The 18,071-nt window shown below is 44.4% G+C and overlaps 1 protein-coding gene across 3 annotated transcripts in view; it reads right to left on the bottom strand.

Annotated features, from left to right (window-relative positions):
* Positions 1 to 18,071, bottom strand: part of SLC66A2 (solute carrier family 66 member 2) — a 214,119-nt gene that overhangs the window by 163,125 nt on the left and 32,923 nt on the right. For all 3 annotated transcript variants that reach the window (XM_075316426.1, XM_075316424.1, XM_075316425.1), the window contains exon 2: positions 17,659 to 17,998. In XM_075316426.1, coding sequence (XP_075172541.1) covers positions 17,659 to 17,861 — 203 coding nt within the window. In that variant the 5' untranslated portion in view covers positions 17,862 to 17,998. The remainder of the gene's footprint in view (positions 1 to 17,658; positions 17,999 to 18,071) is intronic.

Raw genomic sequence — 18,071 nt, forward strand, 5'->3', positions numbered from 1 at the left:
TTTTGGAGGAAAGTAGGGGGTGCATCTTATAATCCGAATATACGGATTATATACTGCAGGGCCCAGGGAAGGTGGGAGCAGCATTGGAGCGTTGCTAGGGGCTGAGTCAAGCTGGTGAGGGCTACAGAAGCCAGAGGCAGATCTCCTGCTCCCGCTCATATAATATGCACTGCCGCTGTCCATCACCGTGGTGCTGAAACCGCACCGCGGTGATGGGCTGGGGGAGCAGCGCATATTATATGTGCCTGTGCTCCCCTTTGATGGCACATGACCCCCCTGTGTTAGATATGGCCCCCATTTATTTAATCATATGAACGTATATCTTACCATCATATAAAAATAAACACCAGACAATAGACAGTGATTGAAAAATATCAAAAGGATAAAAATCAAATTTGAATATCAAGATTTTCTATATATATGCAATAGCGTTATCATTTACAATATAGAAATCATTCTTGTCACCATGGTAGGATCTCAGGGGGCACTCCTCAACAATGTGCTGGATAGTTTGACGATCTGCTCCACAGTCACAGGTCGGAGAGTCATATTTTCCCCACTTATACATAAAATCTGCACAAACGCCAAAGTTTGTTCTGATACGATTTAGAGTAACCCATGTTTTCCTTGGTAGATTGAAGCCTGGTGGAGGATTTTGTAAATTAGGGAACATTTGGGGATCACCGTCTACTACATTGACCCAACGTTCTCGCCATTTCTCCTCTAAATTGAAGTCTTGTTCATGCAAGGTGATTGCAGTTCGGATGGGTGGGTGTCTTGATTTCAATCGTTGTATTGTAACATCTCTGATATTTTGGTGTATTGGAAGTTTTTCATTATTCCCTACTTTAGTGTATTCTTTAAGTAGGAGCTTTTCTTAGATGACCCCCATGCTGCTGCTCATCCTAAAATAAAAAAGCTTTTTATTTACCCCCTCCAGCGTTTCTCCCCGGTGTCCCTGCTGCCGCTGTGATCATGCATGCAGAGATGATATCACTCTGCTGTGCCGATCACATGACCGGCACTGAGAACCAGGAAGTGGAAGAGCTCAGCTGCACGGAGGGAGACACGAGGGGGGACAGCGCTGAGAAGGTAAACAAAGAGTGTTTTATTTTACTATGGGCAGCAGCATGGGGGCCATATCAAACACAGGGGGACTTGTGCCACCTATAGGGGCCATGGGCAGCACAGGGCAACATGTGCCATCCATAGGGAGCCATGGGCAGCACAGGGGGACGTGTGCCATCCATAGGGGGCCATGGGCAGCACAGGGGGACGTGTGGCATCCATAGGGGGGCATGGGCAGCACAGGGGGGCGTGTGCCATCCATAGGGGGCCATGGGCAGCACAGGGGGACGTGTGCCATCCATAGGAGACCTGTGCCAGCTGTAGGAGGCATGTGCCATCTATAGGAGACCTGTGCCAGCTGTAGGCGACGTGTGCCAGCTATAGAGGACGTGTGCCAGCAATAGGAGACTTGTGCCAGGCTGCCAGCACAGGGGGACGTGTGCCATAAATAGGGGACATATGCCAGCAATAGGGACGTGTGCCATCAATGGGGGACATGTGGCATCACTGGGGGACGTGTGCCAGCACAAGGGGGCTATATTCAATATAAGTGGGCCATATCCAGATTAAGGGGGCTAATTTTAGGATGGGGGGGCTATGGGGGACATATACCCTATATGATTTGTTAGACGGGCACTGGCATTATAAGATGGACCCCATTTAACATTAAAAAACAAAATAATTATCTTTTCCTTCAACAAATTTGGGGGTGCGTCTTATAATCAGGTGCATCTTATAAAGCGAAAAATACGGTAATTAGCAGAAAAATTTAAATGCTAATTAATGAAGAACCACAGAGTGGATTTCTTCAGAAACGGTATCAATTTAATCAGTATTAGAGCTCCATTACAGTTATGTCTTTACTATACATTACAAAATCATTCTCACAGGTATTTTTAATCCACTTCTTGATAACCACCTTTGCACCCTTCTCCTTACTCTGAATCACTTAATGTTGGCAGCTGTGTCCCAACCACTACATAATAGGAGTTTAAATGTGACTTCCGAATTCTGAAACAACCACATCTCCAATTATAAGATCCTGTTCACAATTCTGTACCCACATTAATTTAGTTTTGGTATTTTTATTTGTGTCCCTCAAAAGGATATAAATTTGTTTCTCAATGGACTAGTACAGATCATAGGTGACTTTAAGGTGACTTTGAAGGTGGAAAAAGTTCTAGAATTACTCTTCTTGGTATGATTTTAAACAAAAAAACTGGCATTTTAAGAAGAGGTGTGAAGACTTATATCCACTGTGGGTGTATATTTTTATAATATATATTATATACACACACACATACACAGTGGGTACAGAAAGTATTCAGACCCATTTAAATTTTTCACTCTGTTTCATTGCAGCCATCTGGTAAATTCAATAAAGTTAATTTTTTTCTCATTAATGTACACTCTGCACCCCATCTTGACAGAAAAAAACCCCAGAAATGTAGAAATTTTTGAAAATTTATTAAACAAAAAAACTGAAATATCACATGGTCATAGGTATTCAGACCCTTTGCTCAGTATTGAGTAGAAGCACCCTTATGAGCTAATACAGCCATGAGTCTTCTTGGGAATGATGCAACAAGTTTTTCTACCATTCTTCCTCGCAGATCCTCTCCAGTTCCGTCAGGTTGGACGGTGAACATTGGTGGACGGCCATTTTCAGGTCTTTCCAGAGATGCTCAATTACGAGCCGCTTGCAGTGTTTGATCGGTTCACACTGGGGGTAACAACAGCATGATCAGATGTAGTCTGTACCAAACAAAAAAAAAAAAAATGAATAGAAAAACCTCGGCCACCGTCCCCGGAAGTGATCCATTTATGGCTGGCTGCATGCGGGCAGAGACCCGAACTGCCCAATTAGTGACTTCCATTGGGGTTCAGGTCAATTCCAGGATCCACACCGAATTTTAGATAAAATCCCGCTGAACCCACCAAGCCAAACTTCCACGGGTCCTCCGCTCATCGCTAAACATCACCTCCTGTGAATAGTGCTGGTATTATCAGGCATATATAGGAATGTCATCGTCACAGTGACTCTGATGATAATTAGCCTGCTGAAAACTCTTCCTAAAATAACAGGTAGTATGAGTGAAAAATTAATCTCAATAGCTTTCTAACAGACAGACAAAAATGTATAAAAATACATATGAAAATAGCATGTTCAAAGAGTAAAAACTGATAGGAATGGCAATGCCACCTATTGGAAGTAGCAATTTTAAAAGTCAGTACTGACCCCTTAAATTAGGGATCTCAAACAAACGGCCACTGAGAATGCATTATGCAGCCGACAGGCACCGGAGCCCCGTGATGATCGTGGCTCAGTCCAGGGGGCTGCTGACATCAGTGCTTCAATGCAGCTGAATGTGTGTTGGACGCACATTCAATTGAAATGTAATGCAGTGCAGAGACCAGCTCTTTTCCCACAATGCCAATACTAACTCCTGGCCAATCAGAGTCTGGCAGCCGATGTCGGCATGCCGGCTTGAGCGGTGTACAACATCACTGCAAAGCGCTGCCCAGGTTATGAAAAAGAAGAGTATGCAGTTTGCGGAGGAAGCAAGGACAGTTAAGAATTACGGTTTTGTTTTCTTTCTACGTGTAAGTGAAAAGCAGCAGAATGGGGTACATTACTACAAGATAGGGATCAGGATGGGCACATTACTACAAGATAGGGATCAGGATGGGCACAATACTACAAGATGGGGACTAGGATGGCAGAAAGAAGGGTCATTATCACAAGATTGGGACCAGGATGGGAGGGGGCATATTGCTACAAGATGTTGGCCAGACTTACTATTTTGTGTGGTGTGCAAAACAATATTACTGTATGTGACTAAAGGAAAAAAAAAGATCCCATATATCCAGCTGAATCTGAGACCCCTGCAGTCCCAGGCAATTTTCCATTTTTTCCTCCTCTTCTTCCACGAGCCATACAGTTTTTCTTTTTCCGGCAATAGTCATATGAAAGCTTGTTTTTTGTAGGATGAGTTGTACTTTTGAATTACACCATTCATTCTGCCATAGATAAAATTGTGAAAAAAACAGGAAAAAAAATTTCCAAGTGCGTTGAAATTGCAAAAAATGTGCAATTCCATAATTGTTTTGTTTTTTTTTTTATTACCATGTTCACTATACAGTGTGTCCACCCATATTCTGTCCACCGCCATTAACTTGAGAATGGCGGCAGCTATAGGCATAGAATTGGTGTCTCGGTATAGTAAAGTAGCCATGCGCTACGCAATGAAACCACCTATAGCGCCACCTGGTAGAAAACAACGGAGTTAGCATTTTTATCTTGAATGCGGAACTAGATAGAGAAAAAAAAAGTGAATTACAAAGTTGTAGGGCATCATCAATTCAATACGAATCGACACCTTGCATACAGAAATGCTATGATTAGAACGTGTAAAACTCACAAGGCTGCGGGCGTGACGCGATACCTCATAGAGATCTTCCTACAAGTCATTGGGTATGGTGGCTGTATGGAGTGGCTTCCACGCTCACCTGACCTGACCCCATTGGACTTCTTTCTGTGAGGTCACATCAAAAAGCAGATGTATGTGAACCCTCCACCAACATTGCAGGACCTACTACGACGTATCACAGATGCTTGTGCAAACGTGTCACCTACCATATTGCACAACATGCAGCAAGATACAGTATGCTGTCCAGAGTCCAGATGTGCATTGCAGCTGATGGTGGCCACTTTGAGCATCAAAGTTAAATGAGCGCCATATGCGTGACCAGCATTCAATGGGGTTTTTTTGGAAGGGGGGGGGTCATGGGTTTCATATCATAGCATTTCTGTATGTAAGGTGTCGATTCGTATTGAATTGATGATGCCCTACAATTTTTTAATTCACTTTTTTTCTCTCTCTCGTTCCGTTTTCGAGATAAAAATGCTAACTCCGTTGTTTTCCACCAGGTGGTACTATAGGTAGTTTCATTGCGTAGCGCATGGCTACTTTACTATACCTAGTTTTCATATTTTGGGATCTAGAGCATAGTGATAGCTTATTTGTTATGCCCTGAGCTGATGTTCATCCTCAGAAAGCCCTCCTTTGACCCTTCCTCTGTGTCGAGCGATCGCCCCATATCACTTCTCCCGTATGCATAAAAACTACTGGATCAGCATGTCCATCTTGAACTGTCCTCTCACCTCTCCTCCTGTTCCCTCTTTGACCGGCAACAATTTCGTTCCAACCGCATCATTCCACAAACTGCCCTAACTAAAGCCAGCATTACACCTTACAATTAGGTGTGCGATCTCGTATACGATGTGACACGCCCAGGTCGCATATGCGATTTAATGAGATTGCACGTAGGTCGTTCATTTGCTGTCACACGTGCATTAGTAGTCTATGTTAAATTGATCAATTTTGTGTGCGATCCTTTAGATCATGTGTTCTGTGACGTATGCATTGGGCAGCTTTTTTTTTTTTTTTTTTTTTTATTTATTGACTTGCCAAGCGTGTGTAATGCGTAGGGATGCGTTTTTACTATGTCATCTGCCATTCAGCTCTGCTACATGGCCGCTAACAGCAGACACAGACAGCCATGTAGCAGAGCTGAATGGCAGATGACAGCAGACACAGAAAGAGCCGCACGATCAGAATGAACTCGGGTTAACTTCACCCGACTTCATTGTCATGCTGCGGCTCTGTCTGTGTCGCATCCTGATTAGCGGTCACCTGTGAAGGACTCATCGGTGACCGCTAATCTCCTGAGTGACTGAATTGAGCAGCCCTCTCTCATACTCACCGATCCCCGATGCGGCGCTGCACGGCGTTCATACTGCTCCGGCGGCTTTTATTATTTTGAAAAAGCCGGCCGCCCATTAAACAATCTCGTATTCCCTGCTTTCCCCGCCCACCGGCGCCTATGATTGGTTGCAGTGAGACACACCCCCACTCTGAGTGACAGGTGTCTCACTGCAACCAATCACAGCAGCCGGTGGGCGTGTCTATACTGTGCAGTGAAATAATTAAATAAATAAAAAAACCGGCGTGCGGTCCCCCCCAATTTTAATACCAGCCAGATAAAGCCATACGGCTGAAGGCTGGTATTCTCAGGATGGGGAGCTCCACGTTATGGGGAGCCCCCCACCCTAACAATATCAGCCAGCAGCCGCCCAGAATTGCCGCATACATTAGATGCGACAGTTCTGGGACTGTACCCGGCTCTTCCCGATTTGCCCTGGTGCGTTGGCAAATCGGGGTAATAAGGAGTTATTGGCAGCCCATAGCTGCCAATAAGTCCTAGATTAATCATGTCAGGCGTCTCCCCGAGATACTTACAGATTAATCATGGAAGGTGACAGTAAATAAACACACACACACACCTGAAAAATCCTTTATTAGAAATAAAAAACACAAACCTATACCCTGGTTCACCAATTTAATAAGCTCAAAAAAGCCCTCCATGTCCGGCGTAATCCAGGATGCTCCAGCGTCGCTTCCAGCTCTGCTGCATGGAGGTGACCGGAGCTGCAGAAGACACAGCCGCTCCTGTCAGCTCCACGCAGCAACTGAAGACAGCCGCGCGATCAGCTGAGCTGTCACTGAGGTTACCCGCTGTCACTGGATACAGCGGTGGCCGCGGGTAACCTCAGTGACAGCTCAGCTGATCACGCGGCTGTCTTCAGTTGCTGCGTGGAGCTGACAGGAGCGGCTGTGTCTTCTGCAGCTCCGGTCACCTCCATGCAGCAGAGCTGGATGCGACGCTGGAGGTCCATGGATTACGCCGGACATGGAGGGCTTTTTCGGGCTTATTAAAGTGGTGAACCAGGGTATATGTTTGTGTTTTTTATTTCTAATAAAGGATTTTTCGGGTGTGTGTGTTTACTTACTGTCACTTACAGATTAATTATGGAAGGTATCTCGGGGAGACGCCTGACATGCTTAATCTAGGAGTTATTGGCAGCTATGGGCTGCCATTAACTCCTTATTACCCCGATTTGCCAACGCACCAGGGCAAATCGGGAAGAGCCGGGTACAGTCCCAGAACTGTCGCATCTAATGTATGCGGCAATTCTGGGCGGCTGCTGGCTGATATTGTTAGGCTGGGGGGCTCCCCATAACATGGAGCTCCCCATCCTGAGAATAACAGCCTTCAGCCATATGGCTTTATCTGGCTGGTATTAAAATTGGGTGGACCGCACGCCGTTTTTTTTATTTAATTATTTATTTCACTGCACAGTATAGACACGCCCACCGGCTGCTGTGATTGGGTGCAGTGAGACACCTGTCACTCAGCGTGGAGGCGTGTCTCACTGCAACCAATCATAGGCACCGGTGGGCAGGGAAAGCAAGGAATACGAGATTGTTTAATGGGCGGCCTGCTTTTTCAAAATAGTAAAAGCCGCTGGAGCAGTGTGAATGCCGTGCAGCGCCGCGCCGGGGATCGGTGAGTATGAGAGAAGGGGTAAGAGGGATAGACTGACATGGACAGAGAAAGAGGGACAGAGCTAGTGACCGACTGACAGAGATTAGTGAATGACAGACATTGTGAGGCGCTTCAGAACGTAGCTTTTCAGCTGCGCTCTGAAGCAGATCTTTTTTAAGCTGCGGTGCAGAGCGCACACCTGCGCACATAGCCGCAGACATTAAATCGTATGAGGGATGTCACACGTTTCAATTGACTAAGTTCGTGCAACAAAACGTCCAATGTATGAGGAATAAACAACGTGTATGCGATCACCGTTTTTGCGTTCAATCTTTATCGCACGTAGGTGTCACACGCAAATACGTCACGAACGATGCCGGATGTGCGTCACTTACAACTTGACCCCGACGACGGATTGAAAGATTTATTGAAGCGTGTAAAGCAGGCATAAGAGTCAGCAATGACCTACTAACCGCCAAAGCCAAGCGATACTACTGTCCTCCTCCACCTGGACTGTCCTCTGCCTTCGATACAGTGTACAATTCCCTTCCATGACAGATTTTGTTTAATAGTTTCATTTTTAATGGAGACAAAAAGGAGAGTGATTTGAACTTGGGGTTTTTTTTTTTCATATTTTTAAACATTTTTTTTTTTTTTTTTTAAACAACATTCAATAGCCCCCTTTGGGGACTTGAAGCTGCCATCTTATTGCTTGTGCTATACATAGAAGTACATCAGCACTGCTCTATATAGGAGAAATCTGGATCACAGGAGGATCGTTCTGACAGACATGGGTCATCAACTGACCCCTGGCTGTCACAGCAACCCATCGGCGCCTTATCACGTTATGGGCCCACCGATGGGAGTGGGGAATGTTGCGCCCCACCCCACTGTCTGCGCATGTCAGAGATTGACAGGGAGATTTAACTGGTTAACAGCCGAGGGCACATGATCGATGATTAATACAGCCGTCATGTGCAGGGAAAATTGTGGGTTTGGCATGAGATCCTGCATCAAAAGCAGAGACAAGAAGATGTACATATATGGTAAACGTTGTGAAGGGGTTAAAAGGGACTTTTAGGATTAATTACCTTCAATAAGTGACAGAGTTCCTGACCTCTTCCTCTCTTAAAGAGGCTACTACCATTGCATTGTATATTCTCAGGGGACCATTGCATAGCCTAGAAGTCTTCCTACGCCAACCTGGCACTCTCCACAAATAGTAACCTCACCTCAAAGGAAATGCATGTAACACAAAATCCATAAACAATAGGCCATTTTCTGAAGTCCCTGTAACAATCATTAATCATGTTTAACAAACAGGTATTTTCACCAGGTCATTATGACCCTTTTCTGTGCAACGACATGACAACATGCCAAACTAACTACGGAGACTCGCAACTTGTTCTTTAGCAGTTCACAAGTTGTACGTGTATATTCATAATAAGCCAGACCTTTACGAGAAAAGTCATTAAAAAAGGGAAAGTCTCATGCATTTGACTTTAATTTCAAATATTAGATTTTAAACTATAGAAGATAAATGATATGCTAGTATGTTTTGTTTGTTTTCCTGGATGGTTATTTTGGAGAGACATGGTCTGTAGGGAACATGTAACTGCTAATGGGATGGACTGTTTGCCTCCAGCTTCCTCTACATGAGTAACAGTTACAGTGCCTTGCGAAAGTATTCAGCCCCTTTGAATTTTTCAACCTTTTTCCACATTTCAGGCTTCAAACAAAGACAAAAAAAATTAAATTTCACAACTGTGAAGTTGAACGAAATTTATTACTTATTTTAAACTTTTATAAAAAAAAATAAATAACTGAAAATTGGGGCGTGCAATAATATTCGGCCCTTTTAAGTTAATACATTGTAGCGCCACCTTTTGCTGCGATTACAGCTGCAAGTCGCTTGAGGTATGTCTCTATCAGTGCACATTGAGAGACAGATTCATGCCCATTCTTCCTTTGCAAATAACTGGAGCTGAGTGAGGTTGTATGGAGAGCATTTCTGAACAGCAGTTTTCAGCTCTTTCCAAAGATTCTCGATTGGATTCAGGTCTGGACTTTGACTTGGCCATTCTAACACCTGGATATGTTTATTTGTGAACCATTCTTTTGTAAATTTTGCTTTATGTTTGGGATCAGTGTCTTGTTGGAAGACAAATCTCCGTCCCAGTCTCAGGTCTTTTGCAGACTCCAACAGGTTTTCTTCAAGAATGGTCTTGTATTTGGCTCCATCCATCTTCCTATCAATTTTAACCATCTTCTCTGTCCCTGTTGAAGAAAAGCAGGCCCAAACCATGATGCTGCCACCACCATGTTTCACAGTGGGGATGGTGTGTTCAGGGTGATGAGCTATGTTGCTTTTACGCCAAACATATCGTTTGGCATTGTGCCCAAAACGTTCAATTTTGGTTTCATCTGACCAGAGCACCTTCTTCCACATGTTTGGTTTGTCTCCCAGGTGGCTTGTGGCACAACTTTAAACCACACTTTTTATAGATATCTTTGAGAAATGGTTTTCTTCTTGCCACTCTTCCATAAAGGCCAGATTTGTGCAGTGTACGACTGATTGTTGTCCTATGGACAGACTCTCCCACCTCAGCTGTAGATCGATGCAGTTCATCCAGAGTGGTCATGGGCCTCTTGGCTGCATCTCTGATCAGTCTTCTTGTTTGAGATTCAATTTTTGAGGGATGGCCGGGTCTTGGTTGATTTACAGTGGCATGATACTCCTTCCATTTCACTATGATCGCTTGCACAGTGCTTCTTGGGATGTTTAAAAGTTTTGGAAATCTTTTTGTAACCAAATCCGGCTTTAAACTTCTCCACAGTATCACGGACCTGCCTGTTGTGTTCCTTGGTCTTCATGATGCTATATGCGCTTTACACAGAACACTGAGACTATCACAGAGCAGGTGTATTTATACGGAGACTTGATTACACACAGGTGGATTATATTTATCATCATCAATCATTTAGGACAACTTTGGATCATTCAGAGATCCTCAATGAACTTCTGGAGTGAGTTTGCTGCACTGAAAGTAAAGGGAACGAATAATATTGCACGCTTCGATTTTCAGTTCTTTATTTTTTACAAAAGTTTAAAATAAGCAATAAATTTCATTCAAGTTCACAATTGTGTCCCACTTGTTGATTCTTCACCATAAATTTAAAATGTTTATTTTTATGTTTGAAGCCTGAAATGTGGGGAAAGGTTGAAAAATTCAAGGGGGCCGAATACTTTTGCAAGGCACTGTATCTCCTATCTCAGCAATGTAAAGCTCCTCACCTTGTAAAGACTTTCTACATGAATTGAAAGAGAAATTTCACACCAGAAGAAAGCAGATTTCTCTGATAAGATATTGCTACAACATTTCTTATCTTCACTTGTACTATTGATTTATATAGATAAAAATAGTTACTCCTTAACCTCTGAAAGGATCGGACAATTATTTTCCTTTTTTCCTTTCCTTTTTTTCAAGAGCCATAACAACTCTCTTACATTTTCACCCACATAGCTGTATATGTTGTTGCTGGATGAGTTGTATTTTTGAATGACACCATCCGAATTACCATACAATGTACTTTCCACAAAAGGTGAAATTGTGAGGAAAAAAAAAAACTAATTCTGCATTTGTGTTTTGATTTTTATTGTTACCTGGAAATATAATTACTTGAAAATATAATTCTCAAGGTCAGTTGAGATTACAGCGATACCAAAGCTGCCTTTGTTTGTTTGTTTGTTTGTTTTTAAGTGGCAAGTAGATAAATACTGAAATTTGTATATATATAAAAAAAATAAATAAATCCGGTAAGGTTTTCAATTTGCAGTTGATGGAAGTGTCCAAGGGCTTGTCTTTTGAAAGACTGCCTGATGTTTTACTGATATTACAGCTGGATACCTTTAAATAGCTTAATTTTTTAAGCTGTGGCAATCAAAAGAAAAAATTGAATTTTCTTAAGAAAATTCTGCACCCTCTGAAAGATTACCGCACCTGCAGTAAAAAACCGCAGCAAACCGCACCCGAAATCCACATGCTGTTTTACAGCAGTTTGCTGGGGTATGTCCCTGCATAACTGCATATCCATGAGCCGGCCTGGAAGCAGGAGACCAGTGTCCGAAGGCAGCCTCGCTGGAGAAGGTGAGTATAAGATCAGCGATGACTTCAGTCAGCTGATGTGGAGTGACAGCTGAGTCCTCCACCTGTCACCGCAAAGCACATGAGTGAAGTCACTGCTGATCCCGCGCGGCGCACTTCACTTGCGGCCTGACCCTCACAGTGAGCAGTCAAGGTCTATGGCGCTCACAGTGAGTGTCAGGTATAGCAAAGCTGGAAGCATCGTGGGACCTCGGGTGGATTATGTCGGACCTGGAGGGCTGTTATTGGTGGGATTAATAAAGTGGTGAAAGAGGGGGCTTTTTTGTCTTTTATTTCAAATAAGGATTTTTGGGGTGTTTGTGTTTATTTACTTTCACTTACAGTTTAGTGATGAGGGGGTGTCTCAGACGCCTGCCATCACTAAACTAGGACTTTGTGGCAGCTATGGGCTGCTGCCATTAACTCCTTATTACCCTGCTTGCCACCGCGCCAGGGCAACGGGAAGAGCTGGGAAAAGTCCCGGGACTGTCGCATCTAATGGATGCGGCAATTCCGGGTGGCTGCTGGCTGATATTTTTAGGCTGGGGGGGGGGGCTCTCCAGCCTGAGAATACTAGTCCCCAGATGTGAGGCTTTATCCTGGCTGGTTATCAAAATTGGGGGTAGCGCAAGTCATTTTTTTAATTAATTTTTCTTACTGTACGCTATAGACCCGCCCACCGGCATCTGTGATTGGTTGCAGTCAGACAGCTGTCACTCAGCGTGGGGGCGGGTCTGACTGCAACCAATCACATCCACCGGTGAGCAGGGAAGGCATGAATGTGTTATGAGACTAATGAGCGTCCGGCTCTGGAAGATGAAAGAGCTGCCACGGGAGCAGTGTGACAGCCGACTGGTGATCGGTGAGTATGAAGCGCTTGCTCCTACCCCTTTGCGCCAAACTGTGTTCCCCATCAACTTTATATGGGGAGCAGCATCTGGCCAGATACCGGGGATCAATCCTCCGCCGACCCAGAGTCAGCGGGTGATTTATCTGCCAGCCCTCCAAAACGCAGGGACTGCGGAAAAGAAGTGACATGCACATTAATTCCTCAGCGGAAATTCCGCAGCAAAACCCGCAGGGACAAAAAAAAAAAAAAAACACAGTGTGCGCGCCGCATTTTTTTATCCCCATAGATTTTGCTGTAGAAGGACTGCAGAAAGGTTATAAACATTTTCTGCAGCATTCCTTCAGCGAAATCCGTTGCAATTTCACGGGAAAATGCGCAGCGTGCGCACAGGGCCTAAAAATAGAGGCTAAACAGGTACGAAGTGACTTGATTTGCTTAATTATACCGAATAGTATCATATTGTTTAGGCATTCAGACAAACAACCCAACAGCCCAACAGAGTTCTCAATGGAGAGCACTGCATAAATGAGACTTATCTTTGGAAAACCATTAGACTACATGCACACGCTGCATCTCTTACTGCGATTTCGTGCATTTTTTGTGAAGTTTGTGGTCACAAAAGATGGACCTAAATGCATGTATTTCCTTCACCCAGCAAAGGATATGAGCTATCCATTTTGCTGTCCGCACAGTGCATCTTTTTTTGGCTGCATTTTTGAAGACACAGTAAAGGTGCAGTATGTCGATTCTTTTTGCGTCTTGTCCCTGCGTTTCTGAAGACTGGCAGATCAATTACCCGCTGACTCCGGGTCGGCGAGGGATTGATCCCTGGTATCTGGCCAGATGCCGGTCCCTATATGAAGTCTATGGGGACCAAAATCTAACGCAGAGGGATGGAAGCAAGTGCTTCACGCTTAATGATTCACTGGGGCGGCTATCACACTGCTCCTGCCGCCGCTCCTTCACCTCTCGGACCACTCATTACCTTCACTGAATATGCATTGCTTCCCTTGCCCACCGGCATCTGTGATTGGTTGCAGTCAGATGATCTCCCACACTAAGCGACAGAGTGTCTGACGCTTCCAATCACAGACGTCGGTGGGCGGGTCTATATCATACAGTAAAATAAATAAATAAATAAAAATTGGCTTAGTATCCCCCCATGTTATCATACCAAACACAGATAAATCCCAACAGTTGGGGGATGGTATTCTTAGGCTGGGGATACTCATGGTTATTGGGCGCCTCCCAGCCTAAAAATATCAGCCTGCAGCCGCCCAGAACTGCTGCATCCATTAGGCTATGTCCGCACGTTGCTTTTTACCTGCTTTTTACCTGCTTTTTTGCTGCTTTTTCAACTGCAGCGTTTATTGCCAAAATGGTTCTGTTCTGCTTTTCAAGCATAGTCTATGGGAATTTGGGTCTCTTGTCCACACTATGCAGTTCAAACTGCAGCCTTTTTGTTGCAGAACTTTGGTCAAAAACTCAGCTTTGCAGTGCAAAACCCAAATGGCAAAAACAATTCACATGTCAATTGTTTTTGCCATTTGGGTTTTGCACTGCAAAGCTGAGTTTTTGACCAAAGTTCTGCAACAAAAAGGCTGCAGTTTGAACTGCATAGTGCGGACAAGAAACCCAAATTCCCATAGACTTTGCTTGAAAAGCAGAACAGAACCATTTTGGCAATAAACGCTGCAGTTGAAAAAGCAGCAAAAAAGCAGGTAAAAAGCAGGTAAAAAGCAACGTGCGGACATAGCCTTAGACATCACCGCTGATCGCACGACTCACTCGCGGGCGGTCACGTTCTATGGCCGCTTGGTGTGAATTCAGATGTAGCAGTGCTGGTAACGTCGTGGGACCTCGGTGGATTACGTCAGACCTGCAGGGGTGATTTGGGGTTAACAAAGTGGTGAAAGAGGGTGCTTTTTGTGTCTTTTTCAAATAAAGGATTTTTTGGGTATTTGTGTTTATTTACTTTCACTTACAGATTAGTGATGGGGGTCTCAGACGCCTCCCATTACTAATCTAGAGCTTAGTGAAAGCTCTGAGCTTCTATCAATTATCCTATCTTTTTTTATTTTTTTTTTTTAAGGAGAAACAAAATAACACAGTAACAAAAATGTTGCAAAAACGCAGCAAACATCATGCTTTTTTTGGGTCACAAGTTGCGTTTTCTGTAACCACAGGAAAAAAGATGCACTCAGAAAAAGATGCAGCATATAGCCTTACCTGTGGTGCTGTGTATTGAAAGACAAATTAAGGTGATCATAAGGCTCACTCAGACCTTAGCTTTTTGTGTACGAGTCCTAGTTTTCCCGTGCATAGTACTCCTACCTATTCTGGTCTATGTGACTGTTCAGATGTCCTTGACTAAGAGGTCACAACAAAATCATGGAAACATGTTTTATTGGGATCAGTCTTACATCAATCTCACCAATGCATTCGAAGGCCCTGTGCGCACTGGAAAACGGAATTTTCTTAAGAAAATTCTGCAGGGTCTGAAGATTACCGCACCCGTGGTAAAAAACCGCAGCAAACCGCACCCGAAAACCGCATGCAGTTTGCTGCGGTTTTACCGCGGTATTGCAGTGTGCGGGTTGGTACATGTGCTTTAATGCATTCAATGCAATAAAGCACATTGAAAAAAAGAAAAAAAAAAAAAAAAAGTTATTTCCTTCTGAGATAGATAGCATACAGATAAATAGATAGAAAGATAGATAGAAGGATAGAGTCCCTGTGAGCACACGCTGCATTTCTCCCAAGCGGTAATGTGTTGTTCACATTACCGGCCGTGGGAAATGACCTGTAATTACCTCTGCAGGCTCGTTACGAGGCTGCATTCAGTGCAGTGTGTCGCGGCTGGATGCAAGCATCGGAGGACGTGGATTTCGTCGGACCTGTGTGTTTCGGGGGGGGGTTAATAAAGGGGTGAACCAGGGGCTTTGTGTTTTATTTAAAATAAAGGATTTTTCGGTGTGTGTGTTTTTTCACTTTACTTATGGGTTGATCATGAAAGCTGTCTCAGAAGCTGCCATGATCAAGCCTGGACTTAGTGGCGGCGATCCGCCATTAACTCCTTATATTACCCCGATTGCCACCACATCACGGCAACAGGAAGAGCCGGGGACACTCCGGGACTGCCGCATAATGGATGCGACAGTCCCGGTGCAGCTGCGGGCTGATATTCTCGGCTGCGGGAGGGGGGTGGGGATTAACCCTGGCCCTCGCCCTCCCCAGCCTGAGAATACCGGGCCGCCGCTGTGTGCTTACCTGGGCTGGACGGTAAAAATACAGCGGAGCCCACGTGTTTTTTTTTCTATATGTCCGTTTGATTTCTAGGTGTATTCTATATGTCTGTGTATGAGTGTGATTTGTGTGTATTGTATGTCTGTGTATGTGATCTGTGTGTGTTTATGCTCTGCTCCGCTTCCTCTTCCTGTCATAATGACATAACTTCCCTGCAAACCGCAGGCAGCGATGAACATTACCGCAGGTAAACCGCAAAATACCGGAGGGAATAACGCAGGGAAACGCAAAGAACCGCACAGAATTTGCTGCCTGCGTTATTCTCTGCAGGATTTCACGATTACATTGCAGTCAATGGAGTGAAATGCCGCAGCGACGTGCGGAAAAGAAGTGACATGCAAGTGTTTTTGCTGCGGGAATCCCGCAGGAAAACATGCAGCTGTCAAAATCCGCATAGTGCGCACAGCATTTTTTTTCCCCCTAGGTTTTGCTGGTGAATCACTGCAGAGATGTTATGAACATAACATGCAGCGAAACATGCAGCAAAACCGCAGGAAATCCGCGGCAAAAACCGGCAAGTGCGCACAGGGCCTAAAAGGTTCCGTTGGGGAAAAACAACAAACAGAAAAACGGCATTACTTGGTTGCATGAGCTGTGTTTTTCATGGACTGTTTCATAGAAAATGATGTTATCTGAATGAGTCCTGAATGTAAACCACCAATTTTGAGAGTATGTGTTTATGTAGGTTTGAAGCTGTGAGTAAATGGGAAGTAGTAGTCAACCAAATAACAAATCAACAGAAATTAACGGTTGAAGGCCCTGTGCGCACACTGCGTTTTTTGCTGCAGATTTGCTACGGTTTTGGGTGCAGAATTGATGGTTTTTGTTCATAAACTTCATGCGGTTCTTCCCCAGCAAAGCCTATGAGAACTCCGAAATGATGTGCATATGTTGCTTCTTTTTTCCTTACAGGTTTTGCTGCAGATTTTCTACAGCAAAAAGAAGCAGCATGTCACTTCTTTTCTGCAGGTCCCTGCGTTTTTCCCTGTGTTTTGGGATTGATAATGTTAAAAGGAACCTGTCACCAGATTTTTCCCTATTAAACTAAAAGAATCACCTTCTGCAGCTCCTGGGCTGGCAGCTACTTAGCTCACCGGCCCGAGCTAGGGCAGCTATGTTTTCTGCTCTGACCGCAATATGACAGAGCAAACTGCGCCTGCGCGAGCAGACCTAACTGCACAGGTGCGAGATTTGAAAATGCGACGAGGAGGATGACGGAGGCGTCATCCCGTCAATCAAGGAAGGAGGACGGCGATCAGCGGCAGGAGGGGGATAAAGGAGAAGAAAATGAGCCCGCCCATCTGGCCAACCAAGGTAAGTAGCATACCTAACGGCCAAGTTTTATTAAGTTATTTTTGGGGTCTGGAAGGGGAGTCAGGGAACAAGGTGCACCTTCATAGAATGCAGCCCAGGAGCTGCAGAAGGGGATTCTTTTAGTTTAATAGGTAAAATCTGGTTCCCTTTAAAAAAAAAAAAAGCAGGGACAAAACCGCACCAAAACGCGGTAAAACCGCAAGCGTTTTTTTTGGCTCGAGGGTGCGTTTTTTGCTCAAGAAACAAATCTGCAGGGTGCGCACAGGGCCTAAGGCAGAGCTCTCCAACTCCAGTCCTCAGGAGCCACCAGCAGTGCATGTTTTCAGGGTTTCCTTACTATTGCACAGATAATAATTCCAACAGCAATGCAATATTAAGGAAAGCCTGAAAACATGCACTGTTGGTGGCTCCTGAGGACTGAAGTTGGGGAATACCGGTTTAAGATCACCTATAGCACCTCGAAGAGGCATTACCTGATTTAGAAGCAGGGCAATTACTGAAGGACAACCATTACCTAGGTAAAGAATCACACATCATAGCACAAACACAGAAACACTTTAGAATCTTTATAAATCAGTTACTTACCAAAACAATATCCTTAAGATATTCGCAACTAACAGCATGAGACAAACGTAAACCGAGAAGCCATCTGCATTCTGGGTTCTCCTAATGTCTCTGTACTGGGGTATGTATGGCACGATTCCTCCAAAGATCATGGCAGCTGATGCTCCCCAGGAAACTAGCCTATGTACAGCGAATACAAGCCATTCTGTCCCTTTTTCCTCCATTGTGCCTGAGGTCAGTTTGTCACTCCTTCAGTTCTATGCGGCTTCTCTCTGACCAGCAGAGGGTATAAGCCAAGATTATTGGAGATGGTCTAACTGCTCCAAAGCCGGTGATCGATGGCTACATCCCATGCTTGTACCTGCAAAGAAACAAAGTATTTACAACTGTAATCTTCATTGAGCAGAACATTAACATAGCATAGTATGAGAAGC

This window comes from Anomaloglossus baeobatrachus, chromosome 6 (assembly GCF_048569485.1).
Source record: "Anomaloglossus baeobatrachus isolate aAnoBae1 chromosome 6, aAnoBae1.hap1, whole genome shotgun sequence".
In the NCBI taxonomy this organism is placed as follows: Eukaryota; Metazoa; Chordata; class Amphibia; order Anura; family Aromobatidae; genus Anomaloglossus; species Anomaloglossus baeobatrachus.